Here is a 10,272-nt window from a genome sequence, read left to right as displayed (position 1 = left end):
CCAAAACTGTAGATCTTTAAGAAAGCACATTGGTGATGTGAAACAAGAGCATAACATGTTGTGTGCGGATATAGTTGGATTTGTCGAAACCAGGCTTTCTGGTGAACTTGGTGAGAATTTTGAAATTGATGGGTTTGATGTTTTGTCTTCAGACCATGGTGAGTCTGCACATGGTCTTGCTGTTTACTATAGACAGGGTGTTGAAGTTAGTCACTCCTCATTCCAAACAATATCAGGTATAGAGTGTGCTGTTTTGTATTTGCCAAATGACATTTTACTATGTTTTGTGTACTGTCCACCAAACATTGCCTCTATTGCAAATTTTTCAGACTTCTTATCTGTGTTTGGAGACAGGGCATCAGCACTTTTTTGTGACTTCCTTAATGATAACATGAAGCTTGTGTTAATGGGTGATTTCAATTTCAATTATCCAGACCGTGGAAGGATTGCGAAACTTTTTAGTGAAGTTCTTGGTTTGAAGCAGCTGATTGATTCTCCAACAACCGAATATGGCAGCTGTCTTGATCACATTTACACCAGTTTGCAAGAAAGTTGCTTGAAGGACTTTGGCGTGTTGGAGACCTACTACTCTGATCATAAGCCGTTATATCTTGCATTTACACAGAGTGAAGTATAGAACCATGCAGCAGCGCTAGCCAAATCTTAACACATTTTGTATATTGTTGTATATATTGGTTTTTGTTTTCTATACCAACTGGAATTGTACAAATAACTACATGTATTTTGTTTTTTATTTTATATCATGCATTTGCCCTGATAGATAACGTGTGTATATTTTAAAAGTCTTGTTGCTAAATATTTCTTGTTTGAATATTTGTTTTTGTGAGTAACAGTGCCAATGCACTCTGATTTATGGATCTTTATACTATTATTATTATTTGCAGATGTCTATTGGACTAGCTTTTGGAAATCGGGCGTCTGGCCCATACAAGACACCTATGAGGGTGTGCATTGTGGCGGTGGATGAAGAGCCGTCCACATTCAGAGGGAAGGATGGCACAGAGCGAAAGGTGTTGGCGTGTGCCGTCAGCGACGGCTGTAAAGTGGTTCGAGTGGTCTGCTATGCGTCCAACCTGTTTGGACGACTCAAGGTATGTCAACTACCTTATTTGTAACCACGCCAAGCATAAGTTTGCCATGGTTTGTTTCATTGTTGGGAGTCATCTTGCATTCTGTCCGTTTCTTGATCATGTAGGTAACAAAAGATTGCTCAGGCCAAAAAAATGGTTTCGTTTTTTATTTCATTTTGTTAATCATGTTTGTTTGCCTATCTGTATATTTTTGTAAAAATATTTCTCCAATGTACAGTTTCGCTTGGTTCAAAGTGGCCACATTCTCGGTTAACCCAAAGCTTTGATACTTGCAGTGATGTTGTATTGGATCGCTTATCACATACCCACATCACATGACCTCATTTGAACTTGAATTGACCTCATTTTGGACTTGGACTCATTTTGAAATGGCCAAGTTACTAGTTTGAACTGTTTAATCTGGCATCGATACTACTTGCATAGAAGAAGACAAAATTTGACAAGTGGATTTTGTGACAATGCCATTTTGGCGACATTGCAACGTTCTGTGACAAACACTTGTTAACGCCTAAGTTACATTCCTTTGAGGATATTGACCTTAGTTATTATAAATATCAGATTTGTTGAAGGTCTTATCGTAAATTTAATTTGGACACGCAATACCAGAGACTACAATTATTAGTAATGTCTTTGAATTGTTTGCTACACAAACAGATTGCAATTTGTTTGTAAATTAAGCTTTATCTTAAAAATGTCAACTTATCAACCCTATCTTTTATTGGCGTAACTAAAATTAACATGTGTCTGTTGTCCAGGTTGGATCATCCATAGCGATGAGAGAAGTCATCCGGAAGACCGATGCACGACAACCGTATATCGTTATGACAGAAAAGTCGAAGGTATTTGCAACGGCTGCTGTAAGCCACCCAGCCAGCCACACGGACGAGGGGACCACCCTTCTCAACCCTCTGCCGGCAGCAGATGTGCCAATAGCAACGGCACTATCATCTCCATCAAAACAGAAAAACAGCGTGGTGGGGAAGATTGTTCAGGTATAACACTCCCAACAATACTTTGCGTTTTAACTCAGGCTGTATGGTATTACATTTATGTCTTGTATTTGAATACATTTGTACAAGAAATTGTACCTTGACTATACAGTTGTTGATATTTAATACAAACATCGAATCTCTGCAATATTTCATTAATTGAATATCCAAATAAGAACTTCCTTACAAAATATAGGTTTTAGTTGTACTTCCTGGCTCTGCAGGTAATACTGGGAAAACCTTGGTTTTAGCAAGTCATTCAGGGTTATAAGAAACATTATCCTTTGCCCAGATAAGCTGATTTCAGGATTTTGCCCGCACAGTGAAAATCCACACAGAGCTGATAGTTTCCAAGCCTAAGTGAACAAGTATGGTGTCCGTCATTGTTATCTGTCGTCCTAGTTTCCAAGCCTAAGTGAACAAGTATGGTGTCCGTCATTGTCATCTGTCGTCCTCAACAATTTCTTTGAACGGCTTCCCTTCCTAAATGGCTTGGCAAAAAATTGATAAAACTTCATAGGAATATTCCTTGCTTAGAACTCTCCTTAAGGTTGTTCTGGTCTGTTGATTAGTTAATTAGGTCATGGGGGTACATACAGGAGTTTCAATAATGTCAATTTAACAATTTTTTCATAGGCCGAAGTCCTATAATTTTCATTTTTTTTTTGTAGCATCTTTTGGAGGTCCTCTTTCCTCTCAGGTAACCTGTATTATATAAACTAATATAAACATAACTGGCCCCTCAGGTTTCTTATTTATTGCTACTATGCTGTTTTAGGAGGAAGCACCCCGGACCATTCGGGTCAATGATGAAGAGGTCACCATCAAGGTGGTGAAGGTGGAAGACTCCACCTCCAACTGCAATGTCACACTGTGGAGGGCCGCTGCCGCTGCAGATGTGAGGCCAGGTGACTACATCCGTGTCACAGACGTCATAGTCAACCATTACAATGGTTCAACAAGCCTGTCCACTACTGCTAGAACGAAAATTGAGGTAATTTAACATCCTGCTTGTTTTCAAGTCTAATCAAGATTGAACATAGGGATATCATGATAATCTCTGTTCAAGTTATTGTCATTCATTGTCTTTGTTGGACAGCTTTCCTCAGATTTATTCCTTAGCAACTGTAAAGGCATTTACTTAAAATTAGGTATCATTTATTCCTTCCACATGGAGCTAACATAACCAACACCACCAACCAGTCCATCTTTCAATATATAATCAAAGTATGCCTTAATTTTGGTCAGGATTTTGTTTAGCGCTAAAAGTTGCTTAGCAAACAACCGTATTGCAAAAAGTGGCATCATCCCGTGGTCACAATTGACGTATCGCGATATATGCGCACTGTGCTTAATCAGCCATTAATCAGCCAATGAAAAAAATCGATAGTCTTCAGCCCGGCGCTGCTGGTCCGACATTCGCACCTTTTTACCCTTGAAGAGTATTCATAATACATTTAATTTCTCAAATTAGGAGGGCTTGTTCACTGAAACAAGGTTGGTTTTTGTTCTTTTTGGGTATTTTAGTATTTTCGCGGGCGAGTGTTTCTATTACCTCCCCTGTCTCTAAGCACAATTTACAAAAATCTGCCGTACTGTTTTCCTGCTCAGACAATAACGTTAGAGTAGTCTCCCTAAAAACACAGTGCGCGTAGCGTCACGATACGTCAATTGGCCCCATCCCAGAGACCCATAGTTTTAAAAATGAATTACAATAGGGAAAGCTTACAAAATGACTGAAAGCAAGAGGCCAAATCTTTCATATTTTTTTAAAGGCATCATCTAGTGATTCCCAACAAATATTGTTCAAATAATGCCCCTGGGATTAAAATTGGCCTGACCCAGGTTTCACCAATTCAACAAGAAACTGCAATATATCTTATCTTGTCAATGAACTGAGTTATAGGAATTGTACTTGTATGCAATACAATTACATCCATGATGCATTTATATCCTTCAGAAAACTGAAGTGCCAGTGTCTGAACGCGATGTGGTTGTTGTTGGCGCTTGTGTCGACGGTGCTACAGTCGATCTCCTATTGGATGATGACACTGAAGTGAAAGTGCCTGTGGTCATGATGCAGGGGTTAGTTGGGGACGAAGACATTGAGGAGGCATCTGCAGCAGGCTTGCAAGTGCACATAACTTCGCAAGGGCCGGATATCGTGAGCCTGGAGCTGATCGAGGAGGCCTTAATGCTTGGGTGAAAGTTTTCAGACATGCCTGAAGTTCAGGTTTTTTGAAAGGCAATTTTTTTACTTTTCTTAAGTAATTACTATTGAAAGTACCGCCATTTCATACTTTTCTGGTTTTTCAATATTTTGTACTTTCACCCATGTTAATGTGAAAGCCTAACTTGTGCACTACTCGACTGACTCTGAATGGCTAGTCATTCTTTGTGCAATTTCATTGCTGATCTCACTTACCTGTACAATAGTTGAAAGGCATAATGTTTTGTTTTTTCTGTTCTTGTCATATTTGTTCAGTTGACCACTCAATTTCTACTAAAAACATCTTGAAAAAAAGGAACATATTCAATTTATTTCAATTACTGGTCAATATATGCAAGCAAGTTGTGTTTTAAGATAAACTGAATATTTAATCATTGTTTGAAATCCATGTCAGCCTCGATATCAGAATTCACTCTTTGGTAATCTTTGCAAGTCATACCTTCCCTAAGGTTTTACCACTTTATCTCATCATCATTTATAAAAGTTACATTGTGGAAAGTTGCATGTAAAATTACATGGTGGAAAGTTGCATATATGCAATAAACAAGATAGGAAAATGACACTTCAATATATATTTTTACTTTATTAAATGTTCTTGCTAAATGTTCTTGCAAGAACCGTCACACTAGCTCAATGAAAATACACATGTAGTGTTAGTTCATTATTTTGCTCAGGCAATTGTTTTATTTGTTTCAACCTTTGAAGGTGGTCTGGTGCTGTTTTCAATTTGCTGGTAATTAGGCCAAAAAAATTGTTTGTTTCTGGTAACATTGCAAAAACTAAATAGGTATGGGGGTATTTTTAACTTTTTTTTTTATTGATTGATTTTACACAAACAATCTCATTTTTAGGCATTTTTTCCTCCAAAAAAGTCAATAAAAAGATAAGGGGAGGGGTAAAAAAATTATGCGGGGGAGGGTTACCAGAAACAAACAGCTTTTTTTACACCTTACATGTAGTAAACAATTTTCCCTGGTAGGCATCAGTGATGTCGCACGATAGTAGTAAGTTAGTCCAATATTTATATTGCATGAAAGTGTTTTTGCTATGATTTTATTTTGGATTCTTTAGAAGATGATGAACTCCAGATTGCTTGGAAAAAAGTTTGTATTCAAATGTACTACTTTTTTATGACTAACAATATATATGTGAAAAGACCATTAATTTGAAAGAAACAAAACAATTTAGTTGGAATTCTGGATCAAACTCTTTGGAGAACCTTACACTCCAAAAGCTAACTTATGCACCAATGCCACATCAATGAAAAGGCATTTGTCATTATAGAACCATTTGCTTTTTGTTTCAATAGGCTTGCAATACATCAGTACTGTAAATGTTAATGCATGCAACAAAACCAGAAAAAAATAACTTTGGCAATTTCATTTTATTTTTGCTATACAGTTCTCTGGAGTCCAGTCCCTTCAGTTTCACAACATTGTTGTTTAACCACCAGCTTCATACTTGTGACATTGTGTTGGTTTTGGGAAATGCGATCAGAGACCATGGAACAATAACGACACCATAGACTCTTGTTTTACATTACACACAGCCAGGTCAGATTTCCCAAAACACGTAATGTTTAACAGTTTTGTCCATGTACATATTTTGTTACATTTCTGTGTTATTGTTTTGTAAATCGTTGTTCATGTTTAACTCTTTAAACCGGCCCTTTTGAGACACTCTAGTCTTAAGGAGGTTTTGGCCATTAATGCTTCATTATTAACTTTAAAATATTTGAAGTTGCATTAGTCGCTTAATTGTTTTTGCATTACTTTACAGAGGTACATGTGCATATAGTGTTTCATTTATTTAGATGCACATTTGATTTAGTTCCATTTTCGTCTTTGTTTTTTATAATCATTGTATATTAAACTTCTTCGACATGCTCCAGTTCAAAGTGAGATTTTGACCACTAATACTTCACTAACAATATTTGCAGTTGAATTAGTTGATTATTTTTTCTCACTTTCCTGGACATACCTTATAGAGTGGTACATGTACACATGATATTTTATGTACGTCTTCTAGAATTGAAAAAAAATGTCTCTTTGAATACCACATGCAATATAAAAAAAGTTTGATTTTTACAATGTGAAGTTTCACAATTCTATATGGGTTTATACTACAAATACTTTGATTGTTATATTTGATTCTCTGGTGCTTGTTCAAACCTGATGCAAGTTGCACAAATAGTTTAAGTTTGTGTCTATATATCACTTGCCTTGTACTCATGGTGACTATTGTGTCAAATTGTTAAACCATCAGAAATACCTGAAATCCCATCTTGTTTCATTTATTGTTTTACTTTTATATTAAAGTTTATGTATATTTCTTTGTGTTCATGTTTTATAAACCCCTTCCCCATTTCAACTAGCTCACTTTGTTGACTCACTTAAGCATATATTAAAATCCGACCAGCCAACCTAAATTAAAGCTCATCCGACTTAGTTGTCATGGTGAATTTTTGTAATACCAATTTGTCTGTCAGCAATTTTCTTGCATACACACTTGGCCACAGTTTTGATTACTTCTTCATAATACTTCATGTGAATGTTCGTCTCTGATTACGATTGGATATGCATCAAGAGTTGAGAACTAGGTCAAATCTTATCCCTTGGTGGTCCACTACTAAACTTGTATCACATGTAAGGCAATCCGCTGCGTAAGGTCAAGAGTTTGATAAAATTCATTTTAGCTCATTACCACTAGATGCCAGTTTCGGTCCAAGCTTGGTCAGCATGTTTGTCTATGCAATCTAGACAAAAATGGAATGTGGGTAGAGGTCAAAAACTCGGTCACCGGGTCAAATCTTAGAAAATCCTAACAACCACAGAGGCACAATTTTAATCCAATCTTTCTGAAACTTGGTCAAAATGTTTGTCTATGAAATCTGTGTTATATGAGGTAAAAAAAAACTAGGCCTAAGAGTCAAATCTTTAAAAATATTATAACCCACTGTAAATGCCACAAGTTTGATCCAATCTTCATGATACTTGGTCAATTTGCCTCATATGATACTTTGAACTAGTTCGAATCTGGGTCTTGTGGGGTCAAAAACTAGCTCACATGGTCAAATCAAAATAAAGATTTACATGAGCGTGCCACAAAAGCCTCTTCTGTGTATGCAGCAGCACGCAAACGCGCGTAAGTAAAATACGTGTTCTTCACCAGCTGGTCCGAGACTAGTAACACACTAAACATCGCAGTGGCGAAGACAGGGTTCAGAAACTTGAATGTTTTTCTAAATGAACTTAGTTTCCTTTTGAATCAGGGCCACGTTGTGAGATTTCATGTCAATAATCCACCAGTACTTTCAGTGCTTTGATTAATATTAGTGTTTATTATCAAATATATTTATAAACAAGAAATATCCTTTTTTTTTTCATATTAGTGTTTGATTAATATTAAATAATATATAAATAAATTAGCCTGTGGAGTCAGCCATTGCGGGATACACTGGCTGGTTTATTGTAACTTAATTTAACATTTGATTTCATTGACTCTTTCAATGTTTATTTTTTATTTATTTATTCATATTAGTGTTTGTTTAATATTAAATAATATATACATTAATTAGCCTGTGTAGTCAGCCATTGCTGGATACACTGGCTGGTTAATTGTAACTTAATTTAACATTTGATTTCATTGACTCTTTCAAGGTTTTTTTTTTCATATAAGTGTTTGTTTAATATTAAATAATATATAAATAAATTACCTATGTAGTCAGCCATTGCGGGATACACTGGCTGGTGAATTGTAACTTAATTTAACATTTGATTTCATTGACTCTTTCAAGGTTTATTTTTTATTTATTTATTCATATTAGTGTTTGTTTAATATTAAATAGTATATACATAAATTAGCCTGTGTAGTCAGCCATTGCCGGATACACTGGCTGGTTAATTGAAACTTAATTTAACATTTGATTTCATTGACTCTTTCAATGTTTATTTTTTATTTATTATTTCATATTAGTGTTTGTTTAATATTAAATAATACATACATATATTAGCCTGTGCAGTCAGCCATTGCGGATTACACTGGCTGGTTTATTGTAACTTAATTTAACATTTGATTTCAATCACTCTTTAAAACTTTTGAAAAACCGGAATTTGATTTGTTTGCAACAAGGCTAAATGCTAAGTTGCCAGTTTTTTGCTCTTGGAAGCCTGAACCAAATTCTTATTTGGTAGACGCATTTACAACTGATTGGAGTGTATTTTCGGGCTCTTATTTGTTTCCTCCTTTCAGCATGCTGGGACGATGCGTTCATAAGATTTCCTGAGACAGAGCCAGGTGTTTGATAATAGCACCCCTGTGGCCAACACAAACTTGGTTTTCAAAACTAATGGGGATGATTATAAAGGAGCCCTTCATTTTTCCGGCAACCAAAAAAGTTCTAAATCTACCAAACTCAGATCAAACCCATCCGCTGGCAAAAGACCTAGTTTTAATTGCATGTCTAGTGTCCGGGAATCGTTCAGATGTCAAGGTTTTTCTAGAAGGGCAACCAAAATACTCTTGTCTTCATGGCGATCCGGAACCCAAAAACAATATCAGACGTATATATATCAAGATGGTTTCGGTATTGTGACAAGTGCAAAATTGATTCAGTTTCGGTTTCTATAAAGGACGTAGTGGAGTTTTTGACTAAAGAATTTGAGCGCGGAGTAGGATACAGTACCCTTAATACAGTCAGAGGAGCTTTGTCATTGTTTTTAAGACTTGAAAACGTTCCAGCAGGTTCTCACCCAGTGGTTATTAGATTCATGAAAGGAGTATTTAATTTGCGGCCCTGAAAATCTAGGTACACCAAGACTTGGGATGTTCAAAACGTACTAACATATCTGAAATCACTTTCGCCAGTGAAACACCTGTCATTGAAGGAATTGACTCTAAAATTAGTCATGTTGATTGCATTAACGAATGCCGCTCGATCCCAGACAGTTCATTTGTTGAGTGTAAATAAGTTAATTAAAGAAAAATCACAATTTGTTGTACACTTCGATTCATTCACTACTTAGGTACTGTAGGAATTGAAGGCTCACAGTCTGAACTGCTTTGCTTTGCCAATTTTGCAAGAACCAGCCATAATTCTGGAAACAAGTCAGTGACTGACAAACACTCTGCTGCAAATTTGGCAATTAAAAATGTCCATTCCTATCCAGCATCAGCAGAAGCTGCCAAAAGGTGGTTAGAATCCCCAGTGTCTACAGTTCATTGTGAACGAGGGTTCAGTAGGCAGACTGTAATCAAAACTGATCTTAGAAATTGTTTGACTGTAAAAAATTTGGAACATCTCATGAAAATCTCAATTGAAGGAAAAGACTGCAAAGATGTTGACTTTAAAGTGATCTACAAATTGTGGGCTGGTAAAAAAAAACAGCGCAGAATAATAATGAAATAATAATGATACATGTCATGACTTTGTTCTCTGTATATAGCAGGATTTGTTTGCAATGTATTTTGTGAATGAAATGTATGCTTGTATTTCACATGCCATTCATCATGTTGTTAAAAATGTGCTGTATGAAAATATCTCTATTACTATGAAAATTGTGATGTGATGTATATTATGATATGTGACATGTGCTTGTTGTCATTAAAAGAAATATGAACAAGGGCTGTTTGTAAAACATGCATGCCCCCCATATGGGCTGTCCGTTGTAGTGGCAGCCATTGTGTGAATATGATTTTTGTCACTGTGACCTTGACCTTTGACCTAGTGACCTGAAAATCAATAGGGGTCATCTGCGGGTCACGATCAATGTACCTATGAAGTGTCATGATCCTAGGCAAAAGCGTTCTTGAGTTATCATCCGAAAATCATTTTACTATTTCGGGTCACCGTGACCTTGACCTTTGACCTTGTGACCTCAAAATCAATAGGGGTCATCTGCAAGTCATGATCAATCTACCTATGAAGTTTCATGATCCTAGG

At 36.2% G+C, this 10,272-nt stretch overlaps 1 protein-coding gene across 1 annotated transcript; it reads left to right on the top strand.

The window, feature by feature from the left end:
- The first annotated feature begins 391 nt into the window (after nucleotides 1–391).
- LOC127851043 (uncharacterized) lies at nucleotides 392–5,580 on the top strand. Its single transcript, XM_052384504.1, has 4 exons — nucleotides 392–1,112; nucleotides 1,868–2,104; nucleotides 2,880–3,095; nucleotides 4,062–5,580. Exons 1-4 carry the CDS (start codon nucleotides 906–908, stop codon nucleotides 4,305–4,307), a joined length of 906 nt encoding a protein of 301 aa, XP_052240464.1. The 5' UTR covers nucleotides 392–905; the 3' UTR covers nucleotides 4,308–5,580.
- The last annotated feature ends 4,692 nt before the right edge of the window (nucleotides 5,581–10,272 follow it).

Source organism: Dreissena polymorpha, chromosome 11 (assembly GCF_020536995.1).
Source record: "Dreissena polymorpha isolate Duluth1 chromosome 11, UMN_Dpol_1.0, whole genome shotgun sequence".
NCBI classification, from domain to species: domain Eukaryota; kingdom Metazoa; phylum Mollusca; class Bivalvia; order Myida; family Dreissenidae; genus Dreissena; species Dreissena polymorpha.
Note: the sequence above shows the minus strand (reverse complement) of the source record. Positions and strands in the feature narration are given on the sequence as shown.